At 54.0% G+C, this 19,005-nt stretch overlaps 5 protein-coding genes across 5 annotated transcripts; all 5 read right to left on the reverse strand.

Annotated features, from left to right (window-relative positions):
* Positions 1–1,485: 1,485 nt before the first annotated feature.
* Positions 1,486–3,777, reverse strand: J4E78_008705 (uncharacterized protein; the record flags this gene model as incomplete). Its single annotated transcript, XM_049369305.1, has 1 exon — positions 1,486–3,777. One exon carries the CDS (start codon positions 3,775–3,777, stop codon positions 1,486–1,488), a length of 2,292 nt encoding a protein of 763 aa, XP_049219006.1.
* Positions 3,778–4,226: 449 nt separating this feature from the next.
* J4E78_008706 (uncharacterized protein) lies at positions 4,227–5,138 on the reverse strand (the record flags this gene model as incomplete). The annotated part of the gene is made up of 3 exons (XM_049369306.1): positions 4,227–4,494; positions 4,559–4,643; positions 4,877–5,138. The coding sequence occupies 3 exons, from the start codon at positions 5,136–5,138 to the stop codon at positions 4,227–4,229; spliced, it is 615 nt and encodes a 204-aa protein (XP_049219007.1).
* Positions 5,139–5,443: 305 nt separating this feature from the next.
* J4E78_008707 (uncharacterized protein) lies at positions 5,444–8,056 on the reverse strand (the record flags this gene model as incomplete). Its single annotated transcript, XM_049369307.1, has 1 exon — positions 5,444–8,056. The coding sequence occupies one exon, from the start codon at positions 8,054–8,056 to the stop codon at positions 5,444–5,446; it is 2,613 nt and encodes an 870-aa protein (XP_049219008.1).
* A 1,527-nt stretch (positions 8,057–9,583) lies between these two features.
* Positions 9,584–12,853, reverse strand: J4E78_008708 (uncharacterized protein; the record flags this gene model as incomplete). Its single annotated transcript, XM_049369308.1, has 2 exons — positions 9,584–11,164; positions 11,219–12,853. 2 exons carry the CDS (start codon positions 12,851–12,853, stop codon positions 9,584–9,586), a joined length of 3,216 nt encoding a protein of 1,071 aa, XP_049219009.1.
* Positions 12,854–14,745: 1,892 nt separating this feature from the next.
* J4E78_008709 (uncharacterized protein) lies at positions 14,746–18,996 on the reverse strand (the record flags this gene model as incomplete). The annotated part of the gene is made up of 6 exons (XM_049369309.1): positions 14,746–15,087; positions 15,139–15,270; positions 15,323–17,937; positions 17,990–18,265; positions 18,314–18,424; positions 18,474–18,996. The coding sequence occupies 6 exons, from the start codon at positions 18,994–18,996 to the stop codon at positions 14,746–14,748; spliced, it is 3,999 nt and encodes a 1,332-aa protein (XP_049219010.1).
* Positions 18,997–19,005: the final 9 nt, after the last annotated feature.

The raw sequence follows: 19,005 nt of genomic DNA on the forward strand, positions 1-19,005 counted from the left end.
TCGCAAACTGCGTCAGCTCGTGGTCACATTGCTTGTTAATGAGATCTTTAGGGATTGGAGTCCGGAGCAAGAGGCCGACCAGGAATGAGATTCATAGCGCGGTTCCGCACAACGACACCGATCGGGACGAGGGATTTGACGGACATAAGTGGACATGGAGTTCAGGACCGCCGTCGCACAAGGCTCGCATGCCTTCACACCCTCAAAGTAACAGCGTGAGTGCGATGAAAGGACTAAGACCGGGCCGCATCAACAACAGTCGGCCGTGTTTGACGTCCCTAGACCAGCTATCGGGATGTACGAACCGGTGACTTGCATCAAGAGACCAGATCGTCTCTCGATCGACCTGGGCAGCCAAGCGGACTGGGCCGAGGCTGGCTCTCGAGCAGATCTCAGGGTGCCGGCTAAGCGAAGGATGGGATACCAGCAGTCGAGAATGGAACGGACAAAGGAATTCCTTGTGCGTCTGCAAGCCACAAGAGACAGCGCCGGAAATGCTTTTTCCCGTCAGCTGCACTGCTGCACGGGATTATGTTTGCTTTTTCGGAGCTATCCGAGGGGCAGGATGAATCCCATGGACCCTGGCAAGTGAGGACTACCAAGACTCTACAACATGAGCGATGGGTACCATACCCGTTGCTGATATCGCGGTCAATTTCTCCGTGCCACTCGTCGTCGTCGTCGATATGTCTAGTATAGGATTAGAGCAAAAGACGAGCATGGGCAGCAAGCGAGGACCGAAAAAGCAAGTATACGACGCAACTTTGGAAAGACCATCAAGTTGTATCCGCCAAACAAGAGGAGAAGATTGAAAGCGGCATTAGAAGCACTAACTACACGCTCACCTAGGAGCAAACCTCGGCCCTACCAAGGATACCAAAGCCCATGCCTTATGTCCCCCAGCTCTCCAAGAGCCACTTCAGCTTTGCATGTACAATCGTGAAGGTCCTGTATCTAGGCCCAAGAGGACGGAACGCGCTTCGCCGACGGTGATGGATGTATAAGACAAAGACGAGACGTCTGGTAAGGAGATCGTGGAGTCAATAGGCAGATTAGTCTTGTAACGCAGTGATGGTATAGTATCGTGTTATGATGGAGTGTACAGATGTCAACTCCTTAGACTACAACTTCGACTTGGTAAAACAATCAGAAGAGTAGAGAATATAGATAACGCGTCGTGTCTCAATCTTTGCTGTTACAGAATAACACTTTCTATCATGGTGTATTAAGGTGTAATTGTAGGTTATGCAGCGGGCATCGACAGTTGATACGCCTATATTCAGCCACAGGAACAGGACATATAAACATTGAAACTCGGATTAAGGTAGAACTTAAACACACATGCATAGAAGCTCCCGTATGCATCACTTCTAAATCGAGTAGAAAGCTCACAAACACGGTCATCCACCCACATCGGCATGTAATGTTCTGAAGATAAGAGTATCACATATACTATTCAGACACACCGTCTCAACATTCTTCGATCTAATCAAACCCCTCAAACCCACTCTCATCCCCACTTTCCTGCCCTCGCCCAGCCGTCTCCCTCTTCTTCGCCGCCTCCCTCGCCCCCTTCCTCTTATTCTCAATCTTGCGATCATACCCACTCTTACTACTAATCCTATCCACCTTCCCATCCTTAGCCCCAGCCTTCACACTCCTCCTCGCCTCAACACCCCTCCTCTTAAGCATCTGTCTCTCCCTCTTACTAGGCGTCGGCAACGCATCCAACAACCACTGTTTGACACTCCCCTCACCCTCCTGCACCCCCCTCATCTTCTCGCTCGCCCGGATAACATTCGCAATCAACTTCACAAACGGAATATCGTCTTGAGTGTAAAACGTCACAGCGACGCCTCCCTCGCGGCCAGCCCGCCCCGTCCTCCCTACGCGGTGCACGTAGCCGGCTGCGGAGGAAGGGACGTCGTAGTTCACCACGCCGTTTAAACCGCGGAAGTCCACGCCGCGGGATAGCAAATCCGTGGTTATTAAGACCCAGATCTCGCCCTTTCGGAACCGCGTCATTATGCCATCTCTAGCCGACGAACTCAGATCAGCATGCAAAACTGCGATCCGCGAACTACCGCCCGCTTCAGGCGGGATGTCGTAGAGGAGTTCGGAGTGGAGGGCGATGGCGCGGGGGATGGTTTGTGTGAAGACGAGGAAAGGGGGCCGGAGGATAGGGGTCGAAGATGATGTGAAAACAGAGGTTGGATGCAGGAGTTGGCGCAGACCGAGGAGCTTGCCTTGTTCGGTTGCGGCGTAGGTGAGTTGGTGGGATATATTTGGTATGGCGGAGTCTTTGAGGCCGACGACGAGGCGGATGAGGGGGGGTCGTGCGGGGAGGGTGGCATCAGGTTCATTGGAGGATTGGGAAGTCGATGAAGTCGAAAGGGCGGTCCAGCGGTCGTTCAAGGTAGACGTTGTCAGACTGTCGATATTCGAGCCCATTGTTGCGGACCAGAGACCGATTCGTAGCTTCGGGTTCGTGCAGGCATTCCATATTGCGAGGGTTTGTTCGCGGAAGAGAGGGTCGAGGAGGACGTCTGCTTCGTCGAGGACGAGTTGGGATACACTGGGGATACCCGCGACGGTACCATCCGTGTGCTTCAAGGCGTTCAGCAGGGCCAGTGGTGTCGCGACCAAGATGGCAGCTTTCACAAGCTCTGCCCGTCGACCAGCTTGCTTCTTCTTTGGTGCTATTGCTGTCTCCTCGTCTTCCGACTCAGACTCGTCTTCGTCGTTGTCCGATACCTCAGCTTTCTCTGCGTCGTCCTGTATCTCTTCTTCTGGCTCGTCTACGACTCGCATACCCTTCCTCATAAGCGTAGCCTTGACCGCCGTCCCCTTCGCCAATTTCCTCGCCTCATTGACAATCTGCGCAGCGAGTTCTCTCGTAGGAGCAAGAATAACGGCGCGAGGACCCTCTTTCGTATCCTGAATTTTACCCTCCGCAAGCAGAGAATCGATAATCGGTATCAGGAACGCTATCGTCTTTCCACTGCCCGTCGGCGCCACGGTCAAAAGATCGATATCCCCATTATACTGAGCGCCAGACAAGCCCTCGGCGTCTTGTGTAGCACCACTCGACCCCTCGCGCCCCTTCTTGCTCAGCAGCAACGGCAAAGCTCCCAGTTGCACCTCGGTAGGTAGCTTGTACCCCTGCTCTGCTATATTCTCCGCCAGTCGTCTCGAGATACCGTATCGCGTCCGTAACTGCGCAAACGAGGTGAGGGGTTGTGGGTAGAGCGACTTCTTCGCATCCTTCTTCTTCTCCTTGACCTCCTTCTCCTTCTTCCGCTTCTTCGACTTCTTTTCTTTGACTGGCTCTTCTACTTGCGGCGCGAAGTCTTCCAGGACCGAAACCTTGAGCTTGTGCGAGCGCAGTATCCGCTTGCACTCGTCCACATCGTATGGCTCCTCTTCTACTTCCTCTGTATTGTTTTGAAGTCTAGCCTCTTCGTCTTTCTTCTCTTGCTGCTTCTGCTTCTTCCTCTGCTTCTTGGATAGCGTGCTTCCGTTTACGTCTGCTTCTTTGCTTGCACCGCCGCCGAAGAAGTCGAGGTCGGCGGGCAGGTCATTTGCGCTAGGAGATGCATCCCGGCCATTCTGCCCTCTCTTCCTCTTGCGACTGGTATTCGACGTGTCGGACGGTTGTGCTGGGTCGTCGTGGCCAAACAGCTGCGGGTTTGCGACAGCGCCGGAGGAGGGAAGCTTTTGCGCGGACGAGCTTGGCGCCGCTTTGGAGGATCGCGAGAGGAGTTTGAACACGTTCATAGTGGCGGGGGATCAGGGTAGAGTCAACAAGAGCGAGTTATATCCTGTCCGGCATGGCGACTTGGGTTTTGTTCACACTGCAAAAGTTGGATGGATGCGCTCAGAAAAATAACTGGGCCGCGGCGATTCGGCGCAACTAGCGCCGATCATTCGAGCATTCACGCAGCTATCATTATCGTTGGTTTGACTGAAGCAGGTGCTTGGACTGAAGTAGATGCATTGCCAATAATTGCACATGTGTAGAAAATGGAATCTAAATCAGAGGTATGTGCAGTATACAGTATCGGATCCCTTGCGTCCCGAGTGCACCGCAAACACACTTGCTCAGCTTCCCTGCCCGCCAAATCGTACAGTGTTTCCTCGCCGCCCCCTCGTCGTCTTGCTCGCTACCGTTGGAACCTTTGTGCATGCTGTAATAGTCGTGTCGTAGCTTCCTCAGCTCATCGCACTCAGTGGTGCTCGTCCTTCTTGGTCCTGTAGCCCACAAGCTTGAAACGGCCGATGATCTCGCCAACCGAGAAGAAGCCAATCACCTCGGCGACAACTACACCCATCGAGTACCATTGTTCGCGGGGGATGTTCCGGACTTGTGCAAGGACGTTGGCGGGTTGCTGCGAGGCGCTGTTGGCTTCGCTGGCTACGCGGTTGAAGAGCGAGGTTGGGTTGCGGAGAGCGTTCAATGCGGGCTGGATGTAGTTCTGCATCGTCTGGACGGATCTGTGTGCCGTTAGTAATTATTCCGATACCCCAGTGTGTCGAGTGGTGCTGCTGGGAGGCTTACGGTGGTTGCATGCTTCGTTGGTGGGCAATAAGCTTGCCGAGCTCGAGTCCGACCCTTCCGTAGTAGGTAGCCTTGGGAACCAGTCCTGTGGTATTGTCAGTTTATAGCCCAGTTTGGAGTTCTCCGCCGTTCTGCGACTCGCGGCCATCCGTCTGTCACGGGTGAGCCATGCAAATATGGCTGCGCCTGATAAGCCATGTAGAGCTGTTCGGACAAGCCAATGCACTCCACAGTTTGCTCTCTCAGCTCAGACTACTGCACGCAATTCGCACATGGCCAATTGATACCCTCCCCCGCCGCAGAGATGGTGTGACTGACCGTTGACGAAGTTGACCATCCTTCCTACCCGTCCCGTGGCCTGCTGTGTCGCATTGTTGGCGGCTTGACCGGCACTCTGTGCGGCCGAGCTCGCCGAGCTTGTGACCTTGGTGAGACCCTCTGAGGCCTTTGACTGTGCCTTTGACGCGGTTTCCTTTACAGTGTTGGTGGCTTCGGCGGTCGTCGAGGCATTGCGGATGCCAGCGCGGCGGACGGCGAACGTCGATTGCCGTATGGCGGCACGTGATGCAGCGAGAGACATGTTGATGCGAATTGACTGAGGGGAGATGGGGTGTCGCCGGTCGTCTGCTCGTCTCGTGAGGGTGGATGGAGCTCGGCAGTGACGCTTGGTTTTTCAGCGGAGTCCGTGCGTCGTCGCCGCTTGCCGGCTCAGGGGATCAACCATGTTGCCATTACAACCTCAACAATCCCATGCTAGTCACCATGAGGTCACTTTCATGAGAGATTTGTAGTTGTATCATGAAAAATACGGGTTTCACTCTCATACTCCGTCTCCAGGTTATTCAACACTTCTCCAGTAGTATAAACAATCTTCTCACAACACCATCACCAACTACCATCGAAACTCCTCTTCTTCTCCTTGGGCTGTCCCAACATCTCACCTTTGATCAGAAAGTTCAACTTTCTGATCTCAGTCCAGCGACTCAATGCGCCCAGCTCAAGCACACTCATCCTTCTCATCTTACCACTGGGGTTTCCAATTACAACAGCTTTCCAGTCGCTGCCCCGGCCGACGTTTTCTAGATCTTTGAACTCTTGCCAGGCTGCCGTGTCGCGACGGGTTCCGAAGGTATGGTTGGGTATAACTTGTACGGACTTGAAGCGACAGAGGACCAGGATCAGAAGAACAGTGATGCCAAAGAGAATGCCCGCTGTGGCACCCGTGGACTTTTGTGCGCCAAGACTTCGCGTCATGTTGCCGCCCACCATGGTTGCGACAGCGGCGAGGACGAAAGCGATAATCTGGCTAGCGAAGATACCCGCAGTGACACGAGGGAATGATGTGTAGTTTGTCCTCCTTCTACGATCTTGTACAGCCATGCTTTGCAAGCGATGTCGCGTGTTGACTCCAGGTTGCAAGTCACATGTATCGAACGTCTCCATCATCAGACCATGGCATTCGGCTATGGCGAGGATACTGAGGAATCCTACAGCGCCAGCGAAGATAATCGGTACAAGCCATGGTTGAGGGCACCTAGCCGACGAGACAGTGTACGCCATGCCCATCAGCGGAAGCGTGAGCGTGAAGATGGCGCGGCGGACAAGATGGCTCGACCAGGTCACTTGCTTCTGGAAGGTCATGGAGTCGGTGCGAAATGCACTTTTCCGCTCACGAGAGAAGATGCCGGCTTTCGTCAAGGGGATGGCAAGGAAGGCGCCAATAGCTATCGATATAACGCCCGCGCCCACCTTTGTTGGTTTCCATCGGTAGTCTCGCGACAACAGAGCACCGAGAAGGACGATCACAAGTACCACCTGCGCGTAGATCCATCCAAGGTAGAGTGCCAGGACGAGGAAGCCAGGTTGGCAGAGCATCATTGTCATGAGCTTGATACCCGCCCACACTTCTTCAAACCAATACTTCGGTCCCTCAGTCTCGATATGTAACTTTACCTCACCCCGACTCACGCGCCTGGTAATATAGTTCTCGTCTCTGTCGTACACCTCAGTTACAGACTTCCGAAAGGGTGCGCGTCGCGTTTCCGAAGTCGTGATGTTGAGGACCAAGGCAAAAGCCAGAATCACGACGATAATGTAGAATCCCCACTGCGGCGATAGACAGTCGATGATCGCAGCGCCAATCTGAAAGCCGACGGCAATGGAAGCAATCCAGCACCATGACCAGATGCCCAGCCACATGCCCATACCTCCACCATGGCGGCGGACATCATTCGCGACAACGAACTCTTGGTGAGGGTTCTTGGACTGTAGCGAAGCTCCAAAGAGGTCAAGCAGTACAGTGATGTAATTGACATTTGCGAAGCCGAGGACGAAACCAGATACACCACGTGATAACAAGAGCCCAACACGGTACTTTGCCTCCTTATTGTGGTACCCGCTTACAACAATAGCTTGGGGAAACTGAAGTGGCAAGGCGATCGCTAGAGAAGCGAGAATGTAGGGCTTGCGTCCGTGCAGGAGAGGTAGTGTCCAAGCGAAGAAGGTCGAGATGGCAAGTCCAGCGTAGAGTACTGCATTGCCTATGATGACGATATGGCGTTCGTCTGCGAGAGAGTACTGGATACGAGGTACCTCACCAGCGTAGATACCGACGATGATGCCAAGCAGAGCTGTGTTGATGCATGCAATACTGGCGGTTAGACGCTTCTTGCCCGTAGACCAGTTTCTCGCAATTGGCTGTCTACGGTGATGTCGATGAAGACTAAACGTATGATGGTGTGCCTGTTCCCGCACGGTGAGTTCGCCGCCATATGGTTTCGATGGTACATCATCCTCGTCGGATGAGCACTCGGTTTCACCGAAGCCTGAATCTCTTGGTTCGGGCCGGGGCTTGGGTCGACACACAAGCTTTGGGCTTTGGTGGCGTCGATGTCGGTGTCGTGTGGAATCACCGTGGTGGCGTCGGCGAGAGCGACCACGAGACTCATCACGGCCCACAGGACGGAGGACAAAATCCACATGTTCTCTCGGAGCTGGCTGAACGAGCTTGGGTAGAAGCAGATCGGCATGAAGGTGGTCTCGTTCGCTTTTGCGGTCACTGGACGAACATGACGACGTAGAAGAACTGCTTTCTTTTCGCGCATTCTGGTTCGAGTAGGCCCAGTCATAAGACACTGATGCTCTTGGCAGGTCAGCATGTAGACGGACGTCGGGGGCGATATCATCCAGATTAGTCCGATCAACGACAACTGGGAGTACGTTGTGAGTGCGAGAAGGCGAGCTTGAAGACTCAGACACCTTCAGAGGAAGGGCAGTTGTCATGAGATATTCAGGCTCGGTGGTAGCGTCGTGTACGGCGTCTCTCGCCCCCTCGATAATCGTGTACAGTTCTTCCATTTGGCCCCGATCATCGGCAACCTCTGCAACCGCGGCAGCGTCCTGTACCATGTCTTCCAAGTCTTCTACTGCGTTGCTTATCTTTCGTTTTGCCGCCCGCTCAAAGGTAACGCGGGCTGGTGCCGGTTGCGTGGGAGACATTGTGACTCTAGAGATGACTGCTGGAGGCGTGCTGGTGCAGTCTGACGTGCTGGACTGTTGAAGATGATTTGGGACTGGCGCGAGGCTGTCAGCGCGAGGGCGAGCATCGTGAACATGGTTGACTCCCAGCTCGTCAACATCCTGTTTGATGTTCACGACAGAAAGCCTCTTTTGTGGTTCATGTGACTGCGATATGGATGTTCGATGCGCCGACCTTAACGGCGTTACTGTATTAGTCGCCAATGAGAAACGACGCGTTTGGGCTTGTCGATGTCTCGTCACTGGGGATGGGCTACTGGTAGCTGTTGATGGAACCCGACGTTCACCTGCTGGTACTGATGACTTCCTTCGTGGCATCGGTCTGGTCGTGATAATGGGCTGAATCCCAGTCGCGACAGTCACCTTGCCGCTAGGTCGCGTGCTTGGTGATGGAGACGGCTTAGGGCTTTCGTGACCATCTACAGGCGAGCTGCATGGGCTTTCCACAGTCGTGCTGTTCTGACCATCCGTGAACGTTGCAGCCACGGCCTGTGAAGTTTTGTTGCTGAGCCAGGGAAGTCTGTCCGATGTCGTTCGTGTTCCAAGCTTCTTGCGTTCCGGTGCCTTCGTCGTCTTTGGGGGAGCGCTCGACGCCTTCGAGGCATTGTTCTCAGGCTCAGTCATGTTGCTAAGTGAACGAGTGATTGGATTGGTCTGTCTGAGACGGCGAACACGTGTGAACACCAAAGACGGCAGTTTACGCGCTCATGTGAGGTTTGCCGACCGAGTTGCTAGAGGGTTGGAGTGAGAAGTCGGCCTAGAAGGTGAGATGCAAAATGAATATGAGACGACCAGCTTCGGCTGCTTGCAGAGAAGCGCAGGCAGGGCGGCGGAGGCGGAGGCGGAGGCGGAGGACGTAGAGGGTGTAGAAGAAGCTGGTCGTTGTAGCGATGAGACAAAGGATGGACGGCTGGAAGGTGTGGAAGCGGTGTCGTGTGAGTGCGACAACATGGAGGTTGAGCTAGCTCTGTTTATTTGCCTGGCCTTGGACTCGCTCTTTCCGTTGCTGCGTACAAAGGGCGCCGGTGACTTGAAGGGCAGCTGCGACACTAACGCACGTTCTCCGAGATCGAATCAACGGCAGTCATGACATTGCAATGCTTCTTGCATCTTACTTGAACTCATTGCTGAAAACACTGTATTACGCTATATTTTGCTAACTCCCCTTCCTTCCGCTCGCGACGGAGAAGAACATTCCGTATACGCCATGAAACACATGGGTGAAATCAAACGCCAGATACCCCATATCGTACGCCGATGTACATTTCCCCGAGAAGAGAAGGTAAAGCCTTGATCATTCGAGATCGGGTATCAAAAAATGCGAAAACACGTGTTTGCGCGTCTAAATATGCGGGTAGGGAACAGATGTTGTTAGAAAAAGAACATGTGTGGTGAAAAGACGATAGATCGAACATGGAAAGAGCGAAAGGAAACCATAGCGCGAACGCTGTGTAAACATAGAGGAGACCCGCAGCTTTCTCGCGCACACTAGCCACCACCCATACCAAACAAGAACTTCAGCTCTGATACGCTGAGCTTGGTAAGGCTCTTCGACGCATTCTCATCCAGCGCCGCATCAATCTGCTCACGCTTCCTATCCTGGATAGCAATGATACGATCTTCCACGGTCTCCGGTACAATGATGCGGTGCACATATACTTCACGCTCCTGGGGCATACGATGGGCGCGGTCGATGGCCTGTTCTTCGAAGAAGGGGTTCCAGAAAGGGTCGAGGATAATGACCTGAGATGCTTTCCAGAGGTTGAGACCCGCGTTACCGGCTTTGAGAGAGACGAGCATAATGTTTTCGTTTGGGTCGTCCATGAAGGCGTTTACGGCGTCGGCGCGCTCGTCCATCTTCATGCTGCCGTCGTAGCGCTGGTAGGCCAGTCTTTCTCGGTGTAGAGGTACTTCGACGAGATCGAGCAAGGAAGTGAACTGGGAGAAAACGAGCGTCTTCTCAGTCGGGTCATTCTCCTTGATCTCTTTGAGCAGTTCAACAGTCCTGCTGATCTTCGCAGACGGAATGAAGGTCTTGTCCAGGCGACGCAGGTAGCGCTTCTTGGCGCTCTTGTTGCGGAGAGACTCTTTCTTGAGCTGAGCAAGAGTAAGCTTGGGTTTGGCGCGTTCCTTGCCCTTGCCCTTGTTGCCCTTGCCAGACTTCTTTGCCTTTGCCTTTGACTTTGACTTCTTCTTAGACTTGGACACAGATGCGGAGCCTAGGTCGTCGTCGTCTTCTTCCGCCTCATCGGCGACGTATTCGTCTTCCTCATCATCGTCAACGACGAAGCCAGCAAGGTTGCCCTTCCTGTCGACATCCACTGCATCCTCCTCGTCTTCGGAGATGTCAGAATCAGAGTCATCTTCTTCAGCATCGCCCTCCTCTTGTTCTGACAAGTCAGCTGACCCAAGCCGCTCTGGGCAGTGGACCTTGCAGAAGTGCTTGTAATCTGTGATCAGTTTGGCGCTGATATCACCACGGCAGTGTGGGCACAAGGCCGGGGCAGCTTCATCATTGCCATCTTGAGCGGTTCGCATGGCCGGATCCATGATCTTCTGGACACATTCACCGCACACCGTATGTCCACACGGGATGAGGATCGTCGGATTCGGATCGAGATCAAGGCAAATCGGGCAATCGAAAGACTCATTAGCCTTCAGTCGCGCGACGACCTCATCACTCAATTCCCTGGCGCGGCTCAAGAGATCGTGTTCATCGATAGCCTCGGTTGCTGGTTGACTGAGGTCTTTGATAAGATGCGGATGACAACATGCTTGGCGGAGGCGAAGCAGGAGAACCAAGACGTTGGCGTAGTTGCTTGTGACAGTACCCTTATCAAGGAACTTATTCATCTGAAGCTGCGACTTGGTTTCTAGAGCCTTGTAGAGCTCATGTTCTTCGTCTTCGAACTCCACACTATCGATGGCAGAGTGCTTGGGAGGGATCTTGGAAACAGGCTGCCCATCAACGACAGCGTCTTTCCGACGCCGGAGCATGATACCCTTGATTACGATGTGAAGACGGTTCTGTGCACCGGTCCGCGCGCGTGGCTGAGTGCTCTTGTAACCCTAGATTTCGTTAGTAAAAGATCGTACCCAATGGTCAGAGCAATCTGTACTTACCTTTGCAATGTCCATGCTATACTTGGTCCATGTAGTATACGGCGACATCTTCAAGAATCGGAGAAGAGGGAAAAGCTCGTCAACGCTGTTCATCATGGGCGTACCAGTCATGCACAAGCGGTGTTTAGCCATGAGATCAGCGCACGCCTTGGACGCCTTGGAGTTCCGGTTCTTGATATTGTGGGCCTCGTCGATAATGATACGATACCACATGCACTCTTGTCCTAACAGTGCGAGCCTATCCTTGGCCTTGCGGCGCATGCTAGGGTTGCGGAGCTCTGCGTCGTTGGCCATCGCCTCTTTGGAAGACTCCTTTTGCTTGTATTCTGAAGTCAGGGAACCAAAGGTGGTGAGGACGACGTCACACTGGCGAAGACGAGCGAAATCAACGTTCTTACCACTGCCATGATAGAGATGAACCTTGAGCTTGTGGCGAGGATGGATATGACGCTCGATCTCCTTCTCCCATTGTCGCATAAGGGCGACAGGCGCGATAATGAGCGTTGTCTTGCATGCCGGATCCGTCGGCGGATTCGCGCAAATGAGAGCGAGAGCCTGGATGGTCTTGCCCAGGCCCATATCGTCTGCAAGAATGCTGCCCTTGGTCGCGCCGCGCTCCTTGTCGAGCAGCCACGTGAGACCTATACGCTGATATTCTTTCAAAGTACAAGTCATGGTCTTGGGAGTGGGCGCTCGCTTTTCTTTGTCCTCTTCGTCAACACCAGCACTGATGCTCTGCAAGAGCTTCTCAATGTCTTCCGCCTCATTGACATTGAGCGGGAAGCGGCCATACTCCTCTCCGTCACTGCTCCACCCCCGCATGTGTTCGGGATAATCTGCTTCAGCACGAGGCTGATAAGGGAAAGTCTGCGGCACAGCGAAATGACTACCTGGTGCACTGGGTGCGATCAGAAACTCAGCAAGCTCTTCCGGAGCCATGAACTCTTGGTTGAACGCATCTGCTGGTAGTATGGTGCCATTGTCACTTCCTCCCTGATAGTTATTGAGCTCCGGGAATGGGTCCATATAGTGTGGGGCGGGATCTGGTTGCGCATGTACATGGATAGGAAGCTCGTAATTGCCAGGCGAAGGTGGATTCGATTCAGTCAGGTCGACAAAGTCCATAGGGTCGGAGTGACGAACCCGAGCGGCCTCGCGACTAGGAAGCGATTGTGACCATGGACCAACGGGCGAAGTTGGAGTTACCGGACTAGGCTGCCCGCTGACACGCTTGGCTTCGGGGTAGTCGGTTATCCCAAGGCTGCGCTTGCGGCTATGTTGTGGTTCAGGCAGAGGCGGCGAGGGCGGTACTTGCATACCATACGACGACCCGTTGGTGTATGACGGGCCGCTATGGTAGCTTGTGTGGTTGTTTCCGTTGGCATGTGTCCAGTCACCATTCTCGTTTGAAAGGACCTGCCCATATGCGGTCATGGCGTTGTTGGGCTGGAAGCCATTTTCTGTGATGGCAGTGACCAGGGCATCGGTCTCGCTTTGGTGCTGCTCAGCCGACTGCTGCTGGTATAGCGTCTGGAGCATGTTCTCGTACACCGGCCGATCAGCGGGATCAATGGCTGGAAGGACCTCTTCGAGCATCTGAATATTGTCTTGAAGGCTCATCCCGTCGGACGCCATCTTGGGCTAGGCGGTACCGTGGTCAGGAATGCGAAGGAAGCGGGTCGGCGGTTGTACCAGGGGACGTGGTGGTGGGGGTGGAAAGCGCCAGCAGTGCGGCGCAGGGCGAGTTAAGTAGGAGAGGCGCTGTCGGTGCTGCGGCGAGGACGCGGTGAATATGAAAGTGAATGGGGAGACGGTTCTGGTGAAATCAGGCAGCCGTGCTTGCCTCAGCTGGGAGGGAAAGCGCCGTCGAGGCAGTTGCGATGTGCGGGCGCGACGCGTCTGGTTGCGCGGACCTTGTAGGCGTACGACGAAGCAGGAAGCGACGAAGAAGGTTGTGAAATGCAAACAACGAGGTTGCGACAAAGAAGCGAACACGAGTTGAAGAAGAAGCAGACTAGGAAAGCGAACAAGGCGCTCCCGTCTACCGTATTGGGGCCATGATAGCCTTGTCGCAGTGGGGTGTGGGTTGAGCGACGACTTGACGACAGGGAAAGATAATGCGAAAGGCACTGCGCGCAGTCCGACATGTCGCGTCCCCCTCCGCCGTTACCGAGAAAGGGCAGCCTTTGCTAAGCCGGAGCGTGATGTCATCCGATACCAATCAAATCAATGAAAGCACGTCTCCAGGCAAAAATACTGCAAACCAACGCTACACAGGGCGTGTGAAAAAAAGCCCAGTCCTACCCAGCTGCTGAGTTGGCCACGAGGCTGAAAGCTGAAGGACTTTGTTTTCTGCCCTGTTCTGATGCTCCGGTCAGCAAACACGCCTGTAGTGAGCTTGGCGTGCATCCATGTACAACGACGTCAAGCGAGGCGCGCGAGAGACGCGAAATTAGATAGTGAACTAGCTGCATGTAGTGGCTTTGACGTCTATCATAAATAGATACCATGGGCGAGCATATCCGTCGCAATTAGCAATTGCCCATTCCGGGCCCCCATACTCGTGTGGGTGACAGAGCCCTCGAGTCTGCGGGTCTCGCACCCCGCGCCTGGCAAAAAGTAAGTGTGCGAATTATCTAGTTCGCTGCAGTAGGTGGGATTTAGACATATCACTTGAGGCATATACCCCGTACAACTCGAACTTACTGGTCACCCCATAAAGTCACAAAGTCACAGAAGCAGGCAGCAAGTCCCGAGATTACAAGACGCTGTATGGCTAAACCTCGCTTGGCCCGCGGCCGCCCTCACCGATGAGCACAACTAGCAGTTTTCCGAACAGAGTGACATATCCATGAGATAGTAGCAAGAGCGACTCTCAGCCCCACTACCGCTCTCACCCCAAATGACACATGCATGCGCAAGTAGCAAGGGCAACTCTCAAGCCCACCAGAACACAAGTGCAATCCTTTGAATAAAGCGAAGGTATCCTATACACAACCACGACAACAACAGCGACGAGAGCAACAGCAGCACGCCAATCAAGCCACCGAGGCAAACCCATATGAACTAAACGCCCAAATATGCAAAAAAAAAAGTGGTTCGCACAAGAAGAAGATTCGTGGGTCGCAGCAACCAACAAAACAAGGGACAAGGACAGGTTCAAAAAAAAAACGCCAATACTCAGTAACCCAATTCAAACCAACCCAACCCCCCATCCACAATCCCCATCCATGTTACCTTTACCTTCGCCCCTCCCTCCCACTAGCCTAGAAATGTTGTGTTGTATGTGCGGGGTATCCGATGATTTCGATAATACGTCTGTCCGCGAGGAGAGACATCGTCCGATAGCGGTAGTAGTCGTCGATGCATTTTCCGAGTGTAGTTTGGTGTTTTGTAGGCCAAGGTGGGGCTTTCAAGTGAGCTTAATCAAGCCTTCTCCTCTTCCTTTAAACGTCACAAAAAAATTCTCAGCTACTGTGACTCCGCAGCAAAAGCTACAACACACACACATATTAGGGTCAATTTACTCACAAACTAGCGGACAAGGAACGTACTCTCTCGACACTGCCATTATCCGTCTGATCCACCGCCAGCAGGTTTGGGCTTTGCGCTCCGCCTCCGCGTTCTGTGAAGCCGCGGGTTTCGAGCTGTGGGCGCTTCTTGCCGGGGCTGGGGAGGCCGCCTTGTGATGACGAGGCGCCGCCGTTGTTCTCCCGGCCGGGGACGCTGATGCTGGGGAGGTGCGAGGATGCTGTGTAGCGAGACTCGCTTGTGTGGTCGTACATTGTGCTGCTACTGCTGCCGACGGTGGCGCAGCGCAGGATTGTTTGGATGAGTTGGTTCTGGCGGAGGGGTTTGGATAGGTAGTCCTGAGATAGGCGTTAGTAGCAGGAAATGGTCTTGATATCATGTTAACGTACATCCATCTGCGCTGCGAGACACTTCTCGCGATCACCAACCATGGCGTGCGCTGTGAGGGCGATGACGGGTGTTGACGGGATACCGTTCTCACGCTCCCATTCACGAATCTTTGCTGTGGCTTCGAAACCACCCTGAGATGATGTTAGTGGTGTACTTGCATTTAGAAAACAGATCTCAACTCACCATGACGGGCATTTGGACGTCCATAAGCACGCAGTCGTAGCGCTTCTTCTGGATGTGCTCAAAGGCTTCAAGACCGTTGTTAGCCACAGTAACTCTGTGGTGGTACTTCTCCAGAATCCTGACGGCAAGCTTCTGGTTGACAGCGTTGTCTTCAGCCAGGAGAATTTGGAAAGACTTGGAGTGGTCCGAGACGAGTGGTGCGGCGCGACCATCGAGTGCGGGGATGAGCGCGTTACCCAAATCGATCGGCAGACAGGGTGTTGTCATGTAGCTCGAAATACCATTCTCAAGCGCAGACCTGAGGCTGATGCATACATGTGGCGTAAGCATGACGAGAGGAATGTACTTGAAGCGTTCCGCAATCCTGAGCTCCCGCGCTGTGTTGTCGTTGTCAACGATAACGCAGTCATAGGGCATGTCGGTCCTCTTCGTCGTCTCAGGAACCTCCTCAATCGACTTGACCACCATGGGTACGAGGTCAAGTGTCTTGAGGTGCTCAATGATCTGGTCCGAGAAACCAGTGTTGCCTTGGTCGACAAAGAGGACGGCGTGCTGCTTGTACGCCACGAGCTGAGGCCGGATGGCGGTAACCTCCGGCGTGCCGAGACGTACTCTGCATGTGAAGTAGAACACACTGCCCTTGCCAAAGTCTGACTCGACCCACATACGACCGCCCATGAGGGTGACGAGACGTTTGGAGATGGATAGACCCAGGCCGGTACCACCGAACTTCCTGGTAGTGGAACCGTCCGCTTGCTGGAAGGTGTCGAAGATGAGATTGAGCTTGTCGCCACGGATGCCTATTCCAGTGTCGGAAACAGCAAACTGGAACACGTAGTGATCTGGGCCGCATTCTTGCTCTTGCGCCATAGAGATGGCCACCTTGACTTCTCCTAGCTCTGTAAACTTGATAGCGTTACCGACCAAGTTGAGAATAATCTGTCTCAACCTGAAGGAGTCACCCACAACGTAGTCGGGCACCTTGTAAGATACGTCATAGGCGAGATTCAACTTCCGCTCGTTGGCTCTTGATGCCAGAGATTTGAGGGCGTTGAAGATTGTGCCTCGCATTGAGAACGGAATCTCTTCCATAACCATGCGGTTGGCCTCAATCTTGGAAATATCGAGAATGTCGTCGATGATGGTCAATAATTGACCAGCCAGGTTATGAACAATAGTCAACATCTCTCGTTGTGCGTGCGTAAGGTCTGTGTCGAGCGTAAGCTGGGTCATTCCAATGATACCGTTCATGGGTGTTCGGATCTCGTGCGACATGTTGGCGAGGAACTCGGACTTGGTCTTGTTGGCCAACTCGGCGGCTTCCCTGGCTGCCGTGTTCCTTTGAATACTCTCTCGCAAACTGGACACCATCTGGTTGATCTTCCGCTTCAGCTCGTCCATCTCGCCGGAAGCCTCGACGGTGATTTGGGTGAACTTGCCCTCCATGGCAGCGTTAGTGATGTCGCCGAAAGCGCGCACTTGGGACGTAAGATTCTGAGCCATGGTGTTGACGTCTGTGGTGATCTCTTTCCATCTGCCGTCGATGTCTCTTACATCTGCTTGGCCGCCCATCTTTCCGTCTACGCCCACATCGCGGGCTACACGCTTCACAGCAAGAGACCATTCGTCTAGTCTCATGACCATGTCGTTGATAGTGTCTTTGAGTAGTCGAATCTCTCCTTCGGCGTCCACGTGCACTCTGCGGCTCATATCTCCCTTGGCGATGGCCTGTGTGACCTCGGAGATACTTCGCACTTGCAGCGTCAAGTTCTGGGCCATGGTGTTGACATTGTTGGTGAGGTCCTTCCACTTGCCTTCAACGTTGTCGACCTGCGCTTGGCCGCCGAGGATACCGTCTGTGCCGACCTCACGGGCCACCTTGCTGACCTCTTGTGCGAATGTGTTGAGACGGTCCACCATGGTGTTGATGGTAATCTTGAGGGACAGAATTTCACCCTGGACTTCTGCCTTGACCTTCCTGCTCAAATCACCTCTTGCGACGGCTGTAGTGACTTCGGCGATCTCTCGCACTTGTGTTGTGAGGTTCATGGCCATACCGTTCACATTCTCAGTGAGATCTTTCCAGGTTCCCTCAACACCATGCACTGTAGCTTGGCCACCAAGGCGACCCTCGGATCCGACCTCTCTCGCAATCTTGGTGACCTCATGGGCGAATTGCTGCAGCTGGTCCACCATGCGATTGATCGTGTTCTTGAGTTCCAAAATCTCACCCTTGCATTCAGCTTCGACTTTCCGGGTGAGGTTACCCTGCGCGACAGCCGTTGTCACTTGGGCAATGTCTCGCACTTGTGTAGTAAGATTTTGAGCCATGGCGTTCACGTTCACTGTGAGTTCGTTCCACATGCCCTTGACACCAGCGATTTCAGCCTGACCACCGAGCTTTCCTTCGGTACCGACATCTCTGGCCACCTTGGATACTTCAGTCGCAAACGACTGCAGTTGGTCCACCATGCTGTTGATCGTCTGTTGCAGCTGCAGAATTTCTCCGCGGGCCGGGCGTTCAATCTTGCGACTGAGGTCACCCATGGCGACTGCGGTGGTGACTACGGCGATCTCTCGCACCTGGTCGGTAAGATTCTTGGCCATCCCATTAACTGCAGGACACGTTAGCATCGGGCCGATAGTGGAACCCTAATCACAACGTACCACTGTCAGTCAGCTCAGCCCAAATACCAGCAACTCCTGGTAGGTTGGCTTGACCGCCCAATCTGCCTTCGGTGCCGACCTCTCGGGCGAGGAATGTAACCTGACTAGCAAACTCCTGGAGTTGATCCACCATGGTGTTGATCGTGCGCTTAAACAGAGTGATTTCAGGGTCCATCTCCTTAGCATGGATCAAGACCTTCTTGCTCAAGTCACCCATGGCCACGGCCGTGACGATGGCGCCGATTTCCCGCAGTGCCTTTTGGAAAGCCAAGTTGGCTAAACATGTCAGCCGTGTCAACGCCTATGTGAGGCTGCAGAGCCTACCCTGTTGATGTTTGCCGAGTTCTCTCTTGAGTGCGCCGATGTCTTCAATGCCGTGTTCGAATACCATGCTCTGTGTCGTCAACTGCTTGTTCACTTCCTGGCTCAGGTTGTCTATTTGATGTCAGAATATGCGCATGCAACTCCATTTGCACGCCCTTACCAATGTGCTCGCGCTGGTTCCTTATCTGGTCGGCTTGCTGGTTCAGGTGTACGCGCAGATAGTTGAGCTGCTCCTCGGTGAGGGCTGCGGCGGGCTGCTCGGGGTCGCCATTCGACTCTTTGGCTGCGAGCCAGTTGGACACCCAGATGGCGCGCTCCTTGTTGGATCCCCGGCGGCCCTGGACGGGTGGGCCGTTGTTGCCGCGCACGACGCCGGCCTGTGTATATAATACGCCCTCCTCCGGGGGCTCTTGTGCGGGTGTCAGAGGGAACTGGCCCTGCTTGGTCGCGGCGTGGCTGCTCTTGTGCTCGAGGAAATCTATTCTTGAGCAGAGCGCCGACAGCTCCTGCTCGAGTTGTGTCTTCTCTTCGCTCTCCGGGCCCGGCAGAGCGATGGCGTTGGCCGCCGTCTTGGCTCCATTGGCCGAAACCTGTGCGCTGAAGCTGGGGTCTCGCGTGGGGTCATGTTGGCGGGCGAGGTTGCGGATGATGGCTGAGACGCTCGAGTACGTCTCTGCGGCCATTGTGGCGGC

This window comes from Alternaria triticimaculans, assembly GCF_023758025.1.
Source record: "Alternaria triticimaculans strain BMP 0046 chromosome Unknown scaffold_16, whole genome shotgun sequence".
Classification (NCBI taxonomy): Eukaryota; Fungi; Ascomycota; class Dothideomycetes; order Pleosporales; family Pleosporaceae; genus Alternaria; species Alternaria triticimaculans.